Here is a 20,389-nt window from a genome sequence, read left to right as displayed (position 1 = left end):
ACGCACACTTAGCGCTCACCCGAAAGTCCGCTGGCTTCAGCTGAGAGGAAGCTGCTCCAGGACAGCAGGAAGAAGACGGATGTTTCCAGCAGTGGATTCTCACATAGCCGAGTGAATTTGGTGAGGTGGAATAGAAAGTTAAAGACATACGAGAAGGTAATCAAACAGCGCTTAACATTCTTGCATCAGGCCAATGCAAATGCAACACCGGTTTTTTTTTTGGGTGCAGCATGTTTCTGAAGCCTCTGTGAAAAAAAAAAATATATATCTGCGAAAGCTGCTCGCTAACTCAGGAAATCTGACATTTAGAGTAACCCACTGGGTCTTTAGGAGAACCTTTCTGCACGTCCCCCAATAGATAACAGTCCACATCCCACTCCTTTCTCACTGTCCTGCCTCACTGTCCCGCATCCCCTCTGGCAAAGCTTCACTGTAAAGCATACAGTATGTCTTTCCACAGTGTTCCAGAGAGAACAACACAGGTTGAAAGTGCAGTGTTCGTGATAGTCACAGAAAGGAGAGATGTGTGGGTTCAGGTACTGTGAATGGTAGAATATTAGGACCGCTAACTGTTTACAGTATGCTGCCCTGCATTCCCAACCCCCGTACAATAATGCAAACTATGACACAGAGACTGATTGTTTTTGTAATTAAAAAGCACAGGTACAACGGTAATTATGAACAACTGTAAACCAAACTGAGTCTCTTTAAGAAGCTACCGTTGCTATGGTTGGCAAACTCTAATAAATGCTCACTTTGTGCTTTGCCGACAGCCATAGATTAGTCAGTTTGAATAAGGGCTGAGCCGTGTCCCAAACCTCTCATGACGCTTCCTCATTTTTCACCCTAATGTCTCCTAACCAAAAGATCAGAGGGAAATGCTGGACAACAGGGCAAGTCGACACTTCATCAGAGGCTATTGGCTTGATTGAAGACCTCTCTGCCACCGTTAATGTTGCAGAAGCACTAAGCTGCGATGCTTTTGTTCAGGTGGTACAGTAGGGGTTTGTTAGAGAAGCAATTACCAAGTCGAGGAAATGGATAGATTGCAGCGGATGCTGGGGTGATAATTGAGTTTGGGGTGCAGAGGCAGAGATGGGAAGGGGATGAAAGGATATGAGGGCTGTTATGACTGTGAATATGAAACCCAGGAGGAAGGAGCTGGCAAGCAGTCCGAGAAAATAACCAACAGAGAGGAAGAAGGCCGGGGGGTTGAAGATATGTCCTGCACCCATCTGGCTGTAGGTGGTGATGGCACTGGAAGACAAATTGACAAAGACAGAGAAAAAAAAGGTTTACACACATGAAAAAGAGACAAATTCCTAAGGAACAAAAAAAGCAATTGCACAATTACTCCAGATATGAATATGAGTCTTTCTGATGCTGGAACATTAAAGCGTCAACATGGTTTATGGCTCAGAAAGACAAATGCAGTCGTCAGAAATATGGCCCACTTGCTTCTTGGTGTAAACCAGTCTGCAGCAGTGAGCATAAATTCACATGCTTATTATGCTGAGCTAAGCCTTTAAGGGAAATTTATTGGAGCCACTCCTAAGAACACATGCCCTTCTTTAGAAGTTAAATCCTTCCCTGAAAACAATCCATTCTGAATTATTTGCCTTAGAGACGTCCCCCAGTCGCTAGTGGGAAACAGGGGAAATACTATTGTTGTTCACAAAGACAGCGGCGTCGTGCTATTTACACCGCTATAAATATTTACTTTGTCGGGGGAGGGGGAAAGACTTCCACATGGAAGTCATCGAGTGCAAAAGAGGCCTTACAGGGTGGAGGGAGGGGGGTGGGGGGAGAAAGAGAGAGACAGAAAGCCTGAGGTGAAGCAAGCAGAAAGCAGAGACAGGCACCCATGCGAGTGGCTGATGGAGCAGACTGTATTTGTGGAATGACATCTTTTAATCCACCACAGACCATCCCATAAACTCCCCTTAGACTCAAACTGTACTAAATGAATATTAAACCGTTGAGTCAACAGAACAATGAGAAAGTGGTTGTTGTTGTTGTTGTTGTTTTTGTTTGCTAAATGTGGGACACAGCTTCTTATAGCCAGGGTAAAACTCACAGACACAAGCTACCATTAAAATGGTTTGTCAAGGATCCTTATGGTTTAAAAAAAAAAAAGACAAATGAAACTGGAATTTAACTCCACTTTGTATGCAGTCAGGTTGAAATGAGCGAGCACACGCCGCAACATTCCTCAATCTCCATAGCGGAAAGGGAAGAATCAATCAAGCTGATGAGCTCAGCAAATTGAAAGAGGGGCAATTTATTATCCCTTCCATAAGAATACAGACTCCAGTTGTGTTCACACATTCAATTTGGTTACTTGTCTCTTGGTCAGCGTGGCCCTCTACGACTGTAGGCGTCCGCAGGCTGTTGATTCCCAGTCAGAAATCTCAAGATGTCAACACAGGACCTGGTTGAATGGTGGCTGGGTCAGGGCTGCTGCAACAGCAAGTTTAGAGCCTGTAAGCGGGCACATCAGCGTAAGGTTGAGCTGCACTGGGAGCTTGTTAAAATTCCAGTGCCAGGGCCCCGCGTGGCTCACTAATAAGGGCAAGCTTTGTGTGTGGAGCCAGTGCGACCAGCAGGCCGGCGAGCCAGTCAAGTGACAGGAGATGGCATGAAGGCCGGTCACGCCACTCCAGGAACAAACACGGCACTATCTGACTGTTTGCCCGGGAAAAGACACGCAGGCTCCCCCTCCTCTGCACTTCAATGTACACAGAGACAGCAGCCACGGCGGGAACACAACAATCTGCGCACTCGCCTTCCTTTTCTCTCCATCTGCCCGTCTGTCTGGGCTATTTGTGCGATCGCAGAAAGAGATGTTGGAATGTGCGAGTACTGTACATGAGATGCCTCAGTCACTGTGAATACAATATGCAACGATGGACACATGTCTCATTCCCGACATCTTTCCTCTATGTCCAATTTTCTTTTCACCTGCCTGCTCGGCCATCGACATCGACCTGTGCGAGTTGTCGTTTCTCTCTGTCTCCATCTCTCTGCTCCCCGTCTTGCCATCTGCACGTCTACTTAAAGAGCTTTGTCCACTAGCACTGCGTAAATACAGCAGACAAAGACGGCAATGTGTGTGTGTGTGAGCGGGACAAAACTTGCATATTTAAGTGCACTGCTGGAGAAAGGGGAGAAAGTAGAGGGAAATGAATAAAGCAATTCAAATGCAGGAACAAGGCATGACTGCATCATGGCTGCTTCACCGAGCTTCCTGTTGTTTTTTTTTTTATTTATGCTGTATTTTGTCAGGATTTGACAGTAGCTGTGTTAGCCGAGTTCGTTAGCTGGGAGCGTGTGTCTCTGCCCTGGCAGTGAGTCTCTCCACTGAGCACCTTAATGAGATGCTGACAGTGCCAGGGGCAACTCGCTCACGCAGTCCACTGCATAGCATCTGAGAGCGCTCATGCGCTTTTGCCAATCACACCCTTCCCTTAAAGCTGGCAGCGTCCATCCAGCCTTCACTCGCCTACACATCCACCCCCGTCATGCCAACTGGGAAAGACTGCGCTCCCACAGTCAAACCCAGACATGCATCGCATTTCCGAGAGGCAGAGACGAGTCCGAAAGCGAGACGCTCACTGTGTCAGGGCGATGGCCGCGGCGTCATTCAGGACACTCTCGCCGAACAGCAGGGCGTGCAGATCCAGGTCCACGCGCAGGTCCGACAACAGGCCGAGGACTGCAACTGGCAAAAAACAAACAAAACAAAAAAAACCAACAGTTACTGCTATTGAAGAGAACTGCAATAACTGCTCTGCTAATCACACAGCAAAAAGTGTGTGGAGTATCACCTCTTCTGCTATAACAGGAGAAGTCAGGGGAATTAGTGTTGCGGTGTAACATTACAAGCTGACAGAAAATGTCAGCACACTGACAGCACTGGAGAAAAGGATTTTGACACTTGGAACAGCCAGAGTAACTAAACCAAGTAAAGACTTGTTCAGCTCAAGCTGAAGGAAATACAGAATGCTTTGGAAGAGACTATATTTATGTCGGCAAAGGAAACAGAGCAGAACCAAACGCCGCGATGATCATTGTCCTGTGTTAGTGACTCATTAAGAATAATCTACATATCTAATACTGTAGAAGCAAAATCAAGACATCTGGAATGTGATGTTGCCTTTTATGATGACAACATTTTAACTAGATTTTGCACAAGATATCAAAAGTGAAACTCCATAGTTTGGCCTTTGTATACTATCACCGGAGGAATGAACACTGTGTACTGCGTAGAAATGTAACAAGCTAAATCTTAGTCTGCATGTGTGACCGTTTATTTTACAGGCTACATTTCCTGTACATTCATAACATAGCAGTCTGTGATTTGCTGGCGGCAGTGGCAGCTGCATACAATGCAAATCATCTGACTAAATTAAATGACTTATTGTTAGCACTGCAGGTGTTTCTGCTTCACGTGTGTTCCTGTTCGCTGAGCATGAATGTACTGCATGTGGGAGTGTGGTTATTAGCTCCAAGCATTGCTGCAGTGTTCACCATAGAGGGAGATAGGGACCAGGATTCTGGGAATGATGAGAGGATGCTGCTTGGAGAAGAGGGAAGATTAGAGGGAAGATGCTGCAGCTGATTAAAACTTCCAAAAGGAGCCAATTACAGCTTAATGTAGGGGAACAGGCAAAGAGCTCCATGCTTTAAATAATGTAAGATTCATATATTGCTCAGCAACACAAATAAATTTCCCCCCACATGATTCAGTTTCTTACACAGGTGCTTCTCGCAAAATGACTTTAAGTGGATGTGGATGTACACAAAGAAAGATCCTGCAGCTGTGAGTGAATTGAATAAGATTGAGTGGAGTGTAACACAAATAAATGATACCGTTCAAGGTTTATAGCTAATCTCACACACAGCACAGACACAGCTATTACTTGGAATGGGGAAGAATTGAAAATGAAAAACACAACCTGTAAAAAAAAAAAAAGATGGTTAACTAAACATTTTTACATATTTCTAACCACAGATGTCATGCACGGCTGTAGTCTCCACTATAATAATGGTTTTGAATAGTCTGGAACTGGTATACTCTGCGTTGCGCTGCAACGTTGGACCGTGTGTATCCGAGCCTCCATTGACAACATGTTGGAAGAGAAGAATGGATGCTTACTAATACGTCACGGGCGGTTGGGCTTGTGGTGGGTCGTAATGCTTTCAGCAGCACTGATGCTTGAGAAGGAGTCTCCAGCATTTACTGTAACCTCCAGATGATTCAACTCTCATGTAACGACATGGTGCGAATCATCTACAGGGGTTAAACACCGGGAACCCCCGACCAATCAGTCGAGCTGATGAAACCTCTTTGATCAGTGGCGGAACATTGTAAAACTACATCACAAAAAAAGTCCACCGGCCTTTGGTTCAAACCCAGACAAGCAAGGATTTTGAAGCACGGCAATTTCAAATGATCGCTGTAGAAGTTTAAAGTTCAGGGTAAATGAAACACACCTAATCGTGCACTTTCTCTGTGTCCCTCATGATAACGTTTCCTTTGCCTTTAACTTTTAGCTCCTTAACTAAAGTTGATAAACTGAAGCTAAGGAGGCATTTGTGCAATTTGCAGTAAATATTACAGTACATTGATTGTTTTGTATTATATGTTAACGGAGGTTGTGACTTAGTCTGTAGCAATTTTAAAGCAGTTATCAATAAAAATAAAAAAAAAACTATACATATGCTGTATTAATCAGGTGTTCTGTGCTATTTCTTCCTTCTGAAGTTGACATAGACAAGATTTAAACTTCCAGAGGCAACTACCAACATCACAGCGCCATCCTATTCCTGTTTTGGTTGCACAATGGTTGACGCACTTATTTTGGGCTGTAAATAGCGCCTTCATTTTCCCCACGAGACTGCACAGATTGTACCGGCTGGCTGACAGCATCGGGTAGTGAAAGTGAGGCTTATAGGGAACCAATCCAACCGCCGATGGTGTCGTTACTCTATCACCGTCGCATCATTACAACAATCAACATCGATATTTCATAATTATACGTTAAAAGAAGGAAGAAAAAAAAAACTGTTAATGAATTCACAATCCTCCTCTTCCATCTCATGACATCGTGACCAAATGTTTCTTGGATCGTTAATGATGAAACTTTGTGGTGAAAAACACAAATAACTTGTTACGCACTAGTTCATACAGCTGAATCTCTCAACACAAAGCCTCTGCTTCGGAAGATGAGCCACGGTGAGTTCACCAGCGGTAAACGGAGGATGCTGAGCATACAAATGAGCGACATGCTCGGCGCTGCAGGACGGCTCGGTGAAGGCTCTGAGTGACAAGGAGAATACCGACGTTGACGAAGAGGTGACACACCTGTCAGCTCAGCGCTTCGCGACACCTCAAGTATCTCCCTCTGCCGAGATATTGGCTGTGGCATTGCTTACAGGTACGGTAGGTACGATTACATTTGATTAAGATAACAATAAATCACATTGGATAGATAGATGGATACATAGATGGACATAAATATACACTAGGTGGAGAAAAAAACAAACATAATGGCACAAATCCTTATTGAAACAGCCACGAGAGAAACCAGGCTGAGTTTCAAGCAAGCAAAACAAAAGTATGATAATATATCAGAAACAATGACAGATATGGAGAAAGACAACACAGATGCACACTCACAAATACACACACACACACGCAGTGCCATTCTGAAGGCCAGACAATATCATATTCAAAACAATAACAGCTCCAAGTAGATTCATATCCCACCTGTTGAAACCAAGATGCTAAAAGAATCCTCTAAAGTTGTTTCAGAGAAACTCGTGATATGATTGATGAGTGACGCCTAGATGGCGGCGTTTGCCCCCCCTCCCCCTCCTCCTCCTCCGCGGAGAAAACCAGACCAGTGAGAGCATCACGGCCAGTACACGACCAGACTCATAAAAAGGAGCAGTAGCCAGAGAGCAGCCTCAGGACCCGTTTTGACAGATCTGGCTCTTTGGTCTTTGACAGGTTTAAGGCTCCTGGTTGGGGAGGATCCTTTATCTGGAGAGGACGAGGTAGGCCCTGGAGTCAGGCTCGTTCCATCTCCCTGCTCCCATAATGCCCAACTGATGACAGTCTGTCGTGCACTACTCACACTGCGAGACGGGGGGGGAAAAAAAGAAAAAAAAATGAAATAAAAGCCCACCCTCAAACACACGCGCGCAAGTGCGGGTTGGCTGTGTTGTCATGGCAACCCCGTCCTACAGCTGTCAAGTGTTCATCAGTTTCCACAGCAACACCATAAGGTAGAGCGAGCCGGCAATTATTTCAGACACAATACAGTTGAAAGGGTTGAACGGAAGCCTTATTAGGTCAAATCACCCCGCGGCAGAGGTTTAGCGGAGGCAAAGCTCATGACCATCTCAGTCAGAGAGCACGGGATTTGCTCACTGATTTGACCAAATTAGGCAGATGTAATACTGAAAGTGATGCATTAGGGAAGCCATAACAGTCAACAGGGAATTACTATAATTTCCCCAGCTCTGAGTAAGCAGCGCTCAATTTTGTTGGCATTGACAAGAGCACAAGCAGGGGTCACAAGACTGCAGCCGGAAAAGCCTTCCTTCCAGTTTGAAAGCAAGTTGAAGTCAAACCAGCACTATATAATTCAAAGTTTTCCAGTTTTTCTTCCTCTGAATCTCCAAGTAGTTCCATGGAATGTCAGCCCAAGGTCTTTTTTTAAATCTCCATTCATTCTAATCGCAATGGGGACAAAGTTAATTGGAGCCTTACAGGCGGCTCTTTGTCTATCAGGGATGGTAGCCTTGCACCATGAAACTGTGGCCCATCATATTTTGTGACACTTAAGAGTTTATTAAGTTTAGGTTATAGAAAGTAGAACAACTACTAACCCAATCTGATTCTACTGTATGTATAAAGTTATCTTGGCCTGTTTCTGATGTCATTTCTGTATTTCTGTTGCCACTGCTCTGCTGCAGTACCAATCCTTAGTTCTGTTTATAACGTTGCAATATTCCTGCTAAGTCGAGTTACATGCATGTTTACATCTATTTATAACTGTATTTGTAAAACTATGTAAAACTGCATTTGAATATTGGTATTTACTGTTAACATCTGGCCCGGTACAGAAGAAGTAAACAAGTCATTTCCAGCTCTGGCATCATTTCCAGGTCCGGCACACGAAGAGAAATAAGTATGTTCAGTGTCCATGTCAAGAGAACTTCTGAAGAAGGAAATACATAGAAACTCAAAGATGAAAGGGAAAAACTACACTCCCACCCCACTGCCAAAAAAAAGTCGTTCCTTTAAGAAGTTAAGTGAGGGTTTCGCTGACCTTTTGTACCCATCCCTGAGGCTAGAGGATGCAGCGCAGCAGGCTGTCTAGAGTCGGGCCTGAACCGTGTGTCTTATTCTGAGGCTGAGAAGAACAGTTTCATGGCTACAGAGCTGAGAGTCTCCAAACCACAAGGGCCATCGCTAGTATTTGAGAAAAAGTATTAATTGTAATCCCCACAGAGGCCGCTCTGCACATATTTACATATATACACTATTCTCCCGACGTAATGGTTTATATACTGCTTAAAACTTTCTTCCACATTGTCAAAAATATAAAATAGAGGAAGAAATACTCGTCACATTTAAAGAAATTAATTCTAAAAATATCATCATCCTTATCAACTTTGAAAAGCCCACATTGTGTAATCTGTCGTTAATTGCAAAATGTTAACTCCTCCGGTCACTAAAATCTCCAAATCTCCAGAAACAACAGAGAGGAAATGACATTGGTATCTTCAATGGCGACTGCAGGCCTAAGTCAGGATAAAAAAAAAAAAAATACCAAAATGATATCAAGAGCAATGGAAACATCCATCATATATAGTCCAGTGCGAGCAAAGTGACAAATACATTTGGCTTCCATTTCACTCAAAGCTGCGGATGACTTTCACAGTGTTCTCAAGATCTACAACGTTTCAGTTAACACGTGACAGTTTCACTCACGCAATGAGTCATCCACGCAATCAGAAAAAAAAAAAAACTGAGTTAAATTATTACTGAACACTAAATTGCCATCGCTGAGTCACTGTGACTGTTTGTATGTATGTGTGTAAAAAATAAGTCTGTGTCTATTTCTGGAGTGTTTATTTGCTTTGGCCCCTTTCAGAAAATCAGAAAGCCGATGCTATATTTGGACAGCTCGAGGTAGAGGAAGCCGAGGGGTGTTGGTGTTTAGGCCGTCGATGCACGGCGGCGCGATCCTAATCAAAGTGACGAGGGCGCCGGAGCCGACAGGGATGAGCGCAGCGCGGCAGAGGAAAATCACGTCGAAAGTGACAGCTCCTCTTTGACACTCGACCAGATCAACCACTTATCGGCATAAATAATTCATCGGCAAATGAGGAGATTAACATTACCACTGCCGCAGCATCGCGGGATGCCTTCTGACATCCGACTTGACTCCTCTTGAAGAACACAGATTATTTTGTGGTCCCACTTAGGAAAAAGGTGCACCGAATTCAAAGCAGTCGCATCGCCTGCGAGGGCATTGGGACTTTACTCATGCGTCAATCAATGCTTTTCATCTCTATGTAAAGTTATGTAGGCAACACAAAGGACGGCTACACATGAAGCAAGAAGGGCATTTCACTACAGATTGAGTCTCATATGTTTTCTGATACAACGGAGAACTGCATAAATCCACAGTAGCAGAAGAAGACAGTCGCTTGAACAGAGCACGTTACGCGTCTTTTATATTTTGCCAAAACATTCCTGAGAATACTTATTGTTTGTGTTGTGCAGCAATACAGTGTGAGTAGAACTGTGCGATACGTTTATATCTGTACAAAAAGCCAATGGTGTTTAAAAAAAAAAAAAAAAAAAAATCAATGTTTCCACTGGAAGTAATGAGAGTTGCACAAGGAAATTGTTTATAAGGCCAGCTACCTGGGTCAGTGGCCGACATAATGGCACCAAACAGGAGGCAATCAGTGAGGAAGAAGACTCCGTCTGCTGCTCGGCCCAGCAGCACCATCAGCCTGGTGAAGCCGTAGACGCAGGCCCTGGGAGGAAGGACAGAAGGACACACAGCGAGGTCATCGGGGAGCACCAGCCAGAGTCGTCCCATCAGTCATCCCCCTAACCGCAGCAGGGCTTCCCCCAGAGTAGCGTGGGTAATGGGGCCAGATGCTGCCAGCAGGTGAGCTGACCCGTTTCCAGGCAGCGGCTGCTTAGTGCAGGTGACGCACAAAGCGGTGTGTACGCAGGGTAGCGTTACATATGACCACATTTGCTGCAATATGTGCATATGGATTTACATGCCCCTCCATTCTAATCTACACCCAACTACATAACACACACACACAGGCGCACACGTCAACTACTCCTGTTCGACATCTCATCTCAGCATCTATTCATTTTCACCACCATCATTTGATGACATCAGACATAATAAATCACCAGGATTATGAGTGTGCGTCCTTGTGTCACCACAGAACCACCTAAAAGACAAAAAAAAAAAAACATGTGGGGAGTTTGTGAAGGGCATTGTGACAGAAATAAAACAGAAGCAGTGATTGTATCTCCTCTAGGGCCTGGCAATAAAACAAACCTCAAATCTAACTGTCCCAGAATGCATCACTGTATGCTCACCCCTTATGAATATACTACGCTAAAAGCAAAAACATGCCCAACGTGTCCATTCTGCATTCAACATGGCAGTCCAGCTCCTGACAATGTGTGTGTGTGTGTGTGTAAACCCGTCTCTGGCGAAGCATCCCATAATAATCAGTATGCCAGCTTGTCCTCTGGGGAACATTTCTGTCCGTGGGCATAACTCGGTTACCATGGTGATGGCACACGACTTGTCCCCAAGGCCGCCATTTAAAGTAGTGCCTTCAGGTTAAGCAACTAAGCTGTCTTATTCATCTATCTCTAAGGGAGATTTGAAGTTGTGTTAGTACATTGTGTGTATGTGTGTGTGTGTGTTTATGTGTGTGGGAGAGAGATACGGCGGCAGTAAGAGACAGCGAGACAGGCGAACACAGAGAGGGAGAAAGAGAGGAAGTGGATGTACTTTGACAGTTGAGTCATTAAGGTTCATTCACTCCCATGAGACTCTCTCCTCCCCATGGGAAATGGCAGACTCACTAACAAGCAACAGGATTGGTCAGGTCTGGTGCCTTCGCATTGAAGAATGTACACGTGACCCAACATGTCAAACTGTGTCCTGACTCCCGGGGGAATCGGGGAGAGTTTGTCAAAAGCCGTTTCTGGGGAAGGACTAATGTATGGAAGAAAGAGGGAGGGAAGCGAGGAAAGACAACATCTTTTACGCCGGGTTTCTGCAGGCTGAAGAAGCCCAGAGGCCATAATATCTAGAGGGCATGAACCTTTCCCTTGGATACAAAACATTATGAATCAGTTTACAACCAAATTATGACATGACGACAGAAAAAAATTGCATGAATAAACAACACGCACACACACACACACACACACACACACACACACACCAAGTAACTCTTCAACCCAGTAAAGCAGCTTTAAACATATCAGAGTATGAGAACATATTTACATGTTATCTATTATATATTCAGAGGGGGAAAAGAAACTTAAACACATTAGTGTCTGTACAATCTAATAAAGTCCAACACAATATAGGCCCTGGTGACAGTCAGACATGTTTGAATTCCATCATGTTTATTATTGATGTCATCGTAAAAAAGGTGTTTTACTGAAATACACTAAGTCAACTCATGTATATAGTCTCTGTCACAAATTAAATATTTCCCTGTGCAGCATGCGACAGCCGTTCTGCACGGTTTCTCTTTTTTTTTTTTTCTTTTCTTGAAGGGGGCCAGACTGTTAGAAACATCTCTCAAGAAGATGCTAGTACCTCACCATCACTTACTCTCGAGTTGACCTCATGGCAGAACAATGTTATTGGATTTCATTAGATTGTACGGTTGCGCCTAAAATATTGAGCACTTTGTGTGTGCTTTTAGTGAAAACCACGTATCTCTAAAATGTCAGAAGAGGGGAAAAAAAGGCAACACCATTTCAACCCTTTGAAAGGGTTTCATAAAATAAAAACATGTTTTTCTGATCAAAGGGAATCCTGAAGTTATAACAAGAAAACAACAACTGGAGTTGTGAGGTTTTCAGCAGATGAACGCAACGGACAGAGTGGAGCGCAGAGATCTCGATTTCCACCCAAGTCTGAGAGCGCCATCTAGCGTTGTGAGGCCAGAATAGCAACCCAGTTCCATCCCACACACTAATGCGAAGCGGGTTTTCCATTATTTGATAATCTCCAGTGTGCAGTTGGTGCACACTAGAGAACTGTTCACAGCAGACATTTTGACTGATTATAAAAGAACAAGCACCGTTGTGATTAATAACTTTAATGATGGCTCTATTTCATGTTTCAGGCCCTTGCTAAATGATGGCTCTATTTCATGTTTCAGGCCCTTGCTATTGTGCTTGCTAGCTCACCATCATGGCTCACTGGGAAATTTGAGCACAGCAGTAATTAATGATATTGGGTTACACATGTGCTTTTGCTGCTGTTACAAAAGGCCCGTTGTACCTCAATGCAGCGCACCCACAGAGTAGAGAAGCTGCTCACAGCTGCAGAGAATCAGAGCTAATTGCAGATGTGATGACACAGCTTCCAAAGGGTCTTCAGGACAGCTTTGTACAATCAGTTTAAATCTTGGTAAAAAAAACAAAAAAAACAAGTGACATTGTTTCTGTGTATTCTGTGTCAACTGCAGAGAAATCATATTGTGACAAATAGTATTTAGTACATGAACATATTATGCAGTAAGGAACTGGTACATAACATATGAATTTACAAATACCACAATACAGAGGGAAGATTTAAACATAAAATAATTTGACAAAAAAAAGTGCAATATATTTATTGGTTATAATCACCATGAGCAAAACATGAACGCATGTATACTTTATATGATAATGCAGTGCGTACAACACTGTTGCACTGTCTACACCCACTGATGGTGACAGCACCTTCCATGCAGGAAATACAGCTTCATGAGTATATGATTACATTTTCTAGACTTTTATTTTCTACTATCTCATAGTACTTTTACTGTCAGACACCGAATTCCAGTGTCCCATTAATCCAGGACTGCATTGCTCTATTGTTCCCATATGTTATGTCTTGCATGAGTAAATTAGAACGGTATCATTGCCTGGGTCTGTCTGGCATCGTGACATGAAACAGAGGTTTCTTCATAAAAAAAAGTCGGCCGATAAGCGCAAAGGCAGGAGTAATGATGACCCAATCACAGGCAGGGGCGGGTCTAATGCCGTTGTGAAATACATAATAGATGCTGGGTCTATATGGGACAAAAACCTTGACATCTCTGAATCACTCTATGGCCTCTCTTTCAGCAATACTACTGAATAATAGTTTTGAACTTGTTATGACCCCTATAATTAACTAATTCATTTTAACACATGCTACTCAATACCACCTGATATCATAGGCTACTTCTCTTCTCTTTTGACACACTCGGCTCCATTCTTAAAACACCGGCACAACGTTGTTTTTCTCATGGCAACACTTCACCGGTTGACTTAAAATAATGAGAAATTTAGGCGGATGTCTTGGCCTCTCGGGATTGGTTCGTGAAAATCATGTTTGCCTTGTCCGTTTTGGGGTTTCTGTAGAAAACATGGCGGTGCAACATGGTGGACTCCGTGAAGAGAAACCACTCCCCATGTAGATATGAAGGGTTCGTTCTAAGCTAACGAAAACACAACGATTCGTAGTTTTAGGTGATTCTACATCAAGGCAAAGCTATCAATATTATATTTATTCTAATAGAGACCTTGAAATGCTACACACTAGCCGATTAATATAATTAAATAATATAATCATTTACTGTGGAGCTTTGTAAAAAGGACATTTTGTGACATCCATTATCTCAGCTATTCTCTTCTTTCTGTGCACCTTAACTCTGTGTGTGTTCATGTATGTTTCATGTGTGAATGAACAAAAGGAATGCTTACCCTATAGTCACGCAGCTGATTGTGGTTCCCAAAAACGCAAAGGTCAACACGGACCCAAGATTCCCAATGAATCGTTTCTGGAACAGACATTTGAACGGCCACCGATCAGTAACATCACACACGCAGGTCAACAGCATGCAACACATTGACTTGAATCCCACGTCACCAACGGCAGCGCACGCTGAGAGGCACACATAGAAACGGAACGGTCCTTTGATGATGTATTTTTCTCCCGACACTGAGGCGTGTCAGGACAGCGGTCTCACCTGATTAAGGGTGTAAGCTCCATGGAAGATGATGGGTGGCAGGAACAGATTGAAAAGGACCACGGGATCAAAGGTCTCCTGTAAAAGACAGAGCTGTTGTGTTGGTGACTGACGGGGCTCCGTGGGGAGCGAGAGGACTTCGTTTACTGAATGTGACTGACTGACAGATACTACACACACGTTGTACACTCCGCCGGCTCTGTTTTGCAGACAAGCGGCAGTTCTTTTTTTCTCTTTGAATCTCAATGTCACAATGGTCTCTGGGTACCACGACAACCTTATGTCATTTCATTCTTTAAAAAAATAAAAATTGGGAATGCATATTGGTAATAGACAAAAAAAAAAAAAGTATTACACTCCAAGCTTCTATATTGTTCTTGTTCCACCCAGTTGGAAGAATTGTAGATACCACTACACAGAGTCAGCTACCATAAAGAAGGCTCTAACCTGTTAGGTAAAAAAAATCAACACATTACAGTTTAAAACAAAAATCACAAACATTAACCATGTTACCGAGCGTTTAACTGCTATGTTAGGTAATGCTACAAATTCTTCTCAACTACTCCACTACTTATATGGTGCATTATTACATCAGCCCTTTACTATAATTACTGTGTACTGCATTAGCATTCTGTTCAAGCGCACTCACTCAGACTTCCTCCGCTGATTAAAGCGAAGCATAATACAAAGTGAGAAGTCTAACAGGTTGTGTAAGTGTTCACCACGGAGCCTCCCAGTGTTCTTTAAAAAGGGAATAAGCAAGAACCATTAGTGAAGACGCACATGTTGAGACAATAGATGGTTTAACATCAAACAAAATCCAAGCTGTCGATCGCAACAATCTACATTAGCTTCAACAAAACTGGTGCCGTAGTGCAATGCATTTCTTTTTAACATACTGTGCACGTTCTTTGCCTGTTTTTCATCCCAGCCAATATGATGCAATATAAGCCGCCCAGAAAGGTAGCCTTTCATGTCCTTCATCCTTGAATCCATTTTATGTCTATTGTGGATACCTTCTGAGGATCAAACGGCAGTGATATTCAATTCAGATCAAACATGTTTTATTTTTTCCTGATCCCTACATCCCACAAGGTCTCATTACATTGCTCAAAATGAAGAAATTCCAGTTCAATTAAATTTCTGAGATGTGGTGATGATGCTTGCTGAGAAAATATTGAAGCAGTCGGAGTAGCGTGAATATTTGGACAAATGAAAATAGGCCTGTCTCTGTAAATGCTCTATTTCAGTGAAGCATTGCATTTTGGGGACCATTTACACATGTGTGGAAGATTGCATTTTTAATCATAATTTCTGATGCCGCAAAGCCCTCTATAGTTTGGAGTGACCAGGCTTTCGCAGTAATTCACACTTGAAATGGTTGCCAGCGCTACAAATTGCTCCCATCTTTCTGCAACCATCACCCGGCTTAAAATAAATTACTTTCTTGCGACTGCAATTACCCGCACAGCCAAATATATATGTATTTTTTTGCAGACTGTGCATGACAAATACAAAATGGCATAACAGAGACTAATACAGACACTGAAATCAATTATGCATATGCTAGTGGTTTTATTCTAAGGACCACCTGCACCACGGAGTAGGCGATGGAGGTGTGTTGTATACACTAATTGCCTCTTCAGCCGAGCAGCACTAAATTTAATCAGACCACAAACTTTAATGCTTTACTCCCCAGTGGCACATAATGGACTCAGTAATGCAATGAAATTCTTATCTCTCTCTGGTAGGTCCCCATATGTATCAGGCTTAATAGCGTGAAGGCTACACAGAATGGTCTGACCGAAGTAATGGTCTTTGTGGTAGCCGCTGCTGGTTTGCTAATGAGACCCAGCATTCAAAGGGGCCAAAGAGTCCAAGCCATTAGTGAAGAGTTACACTTGCTCCGGATGATTTGCAGGGTTCATGGGTCACTTACTCCCGTTGTCTCGGGTTGAAATATCGCTCTGGGATTAGGAAATACATTTTCAAACACACTCACTCCACATTCACTCACGCCTGTTCGCTATCATGTGGCTGAATCCCGCCTCACTGGGTGGTTTCTTTGATATGAGAGATCACGCTGATAGCGCCGCCACAATATGAAAGCAAGACAGAAAACAGTACTTATGACAACCAGAGGCGTCTGCGAAAGCTTAGGCTCATCTACTTAGCCGGTATATTAGGGTGTCTGACTAATTCCTTCCCCACAAATAATTTATGTAGGAAGTTTGTGGTATTATTCCTGTTGCATCCCAGTGAGAAAAAAAAACTGTTTAACAATCCTTGCATGTAGAATTCAAATGAGACTATCAGCATTAAAAAAACCCATTAAGCTCCCTCCTGATTAAAAGTGTTAATCAGTATCTGAAATATTCTGCTGAGAATACATTTATGACTTTATTATTTTAGACCAAGTATATTGAAAAACTAAGGTTGGTTTTAACATTGTTAACAAACCATTATACTGTATAAAACACACTATATTGCACTACGTCCTATATTAGTCTTATATTTTAGGTAACAAAAATATAACATAGCAAAGAGGTTTCATTTTATGCTATTGACAGAAACAAAATAGATCTCTTAATTGCGAAAAATGATTTACAATTCAAACACTGTCCAGACCAAACCTCGGTTTGAGTCAGCAAAGAACAACTGCTTATTAAACTCTCAGCGTCAAATCCTAAGCAGCACAGCATCTCTACTACATTCAGAAAACATCATTGATATACAGTTTGCTCGGCAGATTGTGATTGGGAATATTCATGGTATTATAATTCCCTCTACACTCAGACAGATGGTAGATATTCACATCCATTACTGTGTTCTGTTCGTGTCACAGGTGGAGCTTTTCATCTCTATCTAGGAGGGAAAAGCAGCATTGCCTGTGAATATCTCATATCTTTCCTGCAATGCAGAGCAATCCAGCACCAATAAAACGTCGCTCTCGTTATAAGTTCTGCAAGTTAAACACATAGAATGTCTTCAGAGGAACCCACATCTTTTTTTATAACAATAATTTGGTTTTGTAATTGTATTCATGATATGTTTGCAGTTGTTGGCTGGAAAAAAAACAACATAAGAAAGTGTTTGTATAAAGCCTTTTTTTGTTCACTGATCCAACTTTGTGTTGCTCCATCTACTCTGGCTGAGGAAATACAAAAGGCCCAGGACCCCTGCCCACAAGCAATATCCAGGCAAAATGTGAGTTAATATTTAAAAAGGATTAACCCGCAGAAAGCACCTGGACCTGACAGCATCCGTGGTCAAGCTTTCAAGGTGTGTGCAGATCAACTGGCAGATGTCCTCACAAACATTTTCAACCTCTCACAGCTCCAGTCTGTAGTCCCCACATGTTTCCACCATTGCTCTTGTTTCAAAAAGACCAAAGCCCCTCTGCCTGAACGACTGACGCGCAGTAGCACCCGCCTCAGTAGACCCTTCCTCACTGCCCTCTTCCACCTGGACCAGAGAAACACTCATGTTCATTGACGGCAATAGCTCAGCATTTAACACCATTGTGCAATCCAAAAATGTCATCAAGCTCAGAGACATGGGGTTCAACACCACCCTCTGTGACTGGAACCTGAGCTTCTAATGGGCAAACCCCAGGCGGTGCAAGTACAGGCACCACCACATCCTCCATCCACCCTGACTCTCAGCACTGGAGCCCCTCAGGGCTGCAAGCTTAGTCCTTCCCTGTATTTCTTGTTCACGCACGACTGTGTCGCCGTCCACAGCTCCAAAGACATCATTAAGTTTGCTAACGACGCGACCGCCATCGTGTCCAGCTGCAAAGAGACAGCCCACAGAGAGGAGGTCAGAGCCCTCGTATTGTGGTGTCTCGACAACAACCTCCACCTCAATGTCTAAACTAAAGAGCTGGTTGTGGACTACTGATGGGCTACACAGAGGACCATCAATAGGACTACGGTGGAGAGTGTCAGTAGCTTCCTGTTCCTCATCAGTGAAGACATGACCACACAAATGCCATGAAAAAGACAGCAGCTTTTCTTGCTCCCGACACTAAAATAACATTGTTTTCTTGCCCTATTTCTCTCTATTCACTCTCTTGCTCCCCTAATTACAAACAGGCTATGCAAGTAATTTAAAAGAAAACCAAAAACTAAGAACCTTTAGAGTATCCTCTATACACAAGGGACAACATATAGATGTAATCAAAGGAAAGGCAATGAATAAAAAAAGATTACTATTTTTTCAAAATATGAAACTACATCAGAGGAACAGAAAGCCTCCTGCACGGTGCAGTTTGTTTTCCCATGTTCCCTCTGCAATATTAATGAGGCACCTTTTTAAAATAAATGTTTTATTAACAGGTTGTTTCACTTTCCATTAGAGGCTATGTTGTGTCACAACCTGCACCACCTATCTACATCAATAATTCAGTTGTTTTAACATGTATTGGAAGTGCAAGTCAAATGAAATTGCCATATTACCGTATGAGGGGTCGAGACTGCTGGGCACCGTTGGTCGACTGTCCCAATGTGTGACGTGCCATTGATTGTCAAGAGGTGAGGCGTGCTGTTAAGACCTGCACAAGTGCAAACTGTTTCCATATTGTCTCCCCGGTCCAATGGCAAGCATTTCACAACCAACCCCAAGAGCATACCTGCAGAAGAGAGACCAAAAGGAAAGACGAAGCTGTAGCTATGAAACCTATAACGTACTAAAAACTATTCCAAAAGCAAATAAATCATAATGCAGTTACTGTAATGTAAAATAATATGAAACAGAACTTTGTAATGAAATATGAATAAATGGTGAGCCTTTACTAGTTCATGGTAAGGAGCAAATTATGATTTTGGTGTAAATAGAATAGATTGAGCCCAATGGCATAATGTCAAATAACCAGTCAAAAGTGTATCTTAAGATAAGATATAACATAATATAGCTACACCTGTATTAGTCCAGCAGTGGGGAAATTGCAGTATAATATACTTTATCAATATCCTTATCCTTAATGTGGTTGTGAACCATGTAAACTCACTCACAATCATCGTGGTTGTTGTGTTAATTAAACTGTTTATCGTGAAGATAAATCATTTAAAAATGACAAATTAGATAATGTGACCAATGCATTCATATTAAGGCCCAGATTGCACAAATTGTACCCAAAACTGCTTTTATATTATCAGCATTTTGATTTATAATTTAAACTGTGAGTTCAGGAAGTGTTGATAAATAACGGCTTCCGTGCTCTCACCTCTAAATTGGCAAATCAGCACAGGCTACTTACCATAAAACATTGCACCTCCAGTTTCAGTTATGAGTCTATATTTAAACTGTTTTAACTTCCACACACTGAGGATGGTAACAAGAGCCAAGATAACAGCTACGAGTATCAACAATGCACTGTCTTGTTTTTGCATGGTCGAGATCGACATCTTCAAAGCCCAAGGCGAACTTTTCGGAAACTATTTCACTTGTGATTCAATTCAGCAGCAGCCACATCCGTATCAGCAACGCGCTCGAGCTCGCGCTGCGTTCAATGCTGCTTGGTAATTTCACATTTCCATTTATATACGATGTGAAATAGCCCTTTAACGTGTTGTCCAATTGAAGGAAAACTAGTACTAAATGTATTACGAAGCAAAGATATTTATGTTCCCGTGCACTTTACAAATTCAGAGATACAACGCTGTTTTGCTCAAGTGTCAATGCAACAAATGTGTATGACGTGCGAGCAAATAAAAAGCAAGAGCACTGGCACATAACATCTGAACATTGTCTAGTTACCACTGTCTTAGAGAGCCAAATTAAAGCCTGTCAGCGATGTAAAAACGAGATAGATCTCATTTTCCGATTGACACGGCTCATGGCGTCTTCTTTGATGGTTATTAGCGGCTGGCAAACAACAAAATGTACACGGACCCTCCTGGCGTTAAATCTCTACTACGCTTTCAACCAATTTCTGTATTTCCCAAAGCACGTCAACGCCTCATACATTGGATATTGGCCTCTGATTTTTCCAGCAGGTGGCAGTAAATTCAAACTAATCCACGCGGAGCTCGCAGGAGTCCACTGCGAGATTTCCGGGTGGACTCTCCACTTTTTG

At 42.7% G+C, this 20,389-nt stretch overlaps 1 protein-coding gene across 1 annotated transcript in view; it reads right to left on the bottom strand.

Moving 5' to 3' along the window:
- Positions 1–19,718, bottom strand: part of LOC137788812 (sodium/hydrogen exchanger 9-like) — a 52,047-nt gene extending 32,329 nt beyond the window's left edge. The window contains exons 1-8 of the mRNA XM_068581920.1: positions 19,571–19,718; positions 18,771–18,943; positions 14,311–14,388; positions 14,045–14,121; positions 9,950–10,065; positions 3,616–3,721; positions 1,119–1,257; positions 20–125 (exon numbers count right to left, since the gene is read on the bottom strand). Coding sequence (XP_068438021.1) covers positions 20–125; positions 1,119–1,257; positions 3,616–3,721; positions 9,950–10,065; positions 14,045–14,121; positions 14,311–14,388; positions 18,771–18,943; positions 19,571–19,718 — 943 coding nt within the window. The remainder of the gene's footprint in view (positions 1–19; positions 126–1,118; positions 1,258–3,615; positions 3,722–9,949; positions 10,066–14,044; positions 14,122–14,310; positions 14,389–18,770; positions 18,944–19,570) is intronic.
- Between the last annotated feature and the right edge of the window lie 671 nt (positions 19,719–20,389).

The sequence above is a fragment of the Clinocottus analis genome, unplaced genomic scaffold, assembly GCF_023055335.1.
Source record: "Clinocottus analis isolate CAN_PGR_092001 unplaced genomic scaffold, fCliAna1.0.p SCAF_18, whole genome shotgun sequence".
Taxonomy (NCBI): Eukaryota; Metazoa; Chordata; class Actinopteri; order Perciformes; family Cottidae; genus Clinocottus; species Clinocottus analis.
This window is presented reverse-complemented; position numbering and strand designations above follow the sequence as displayed.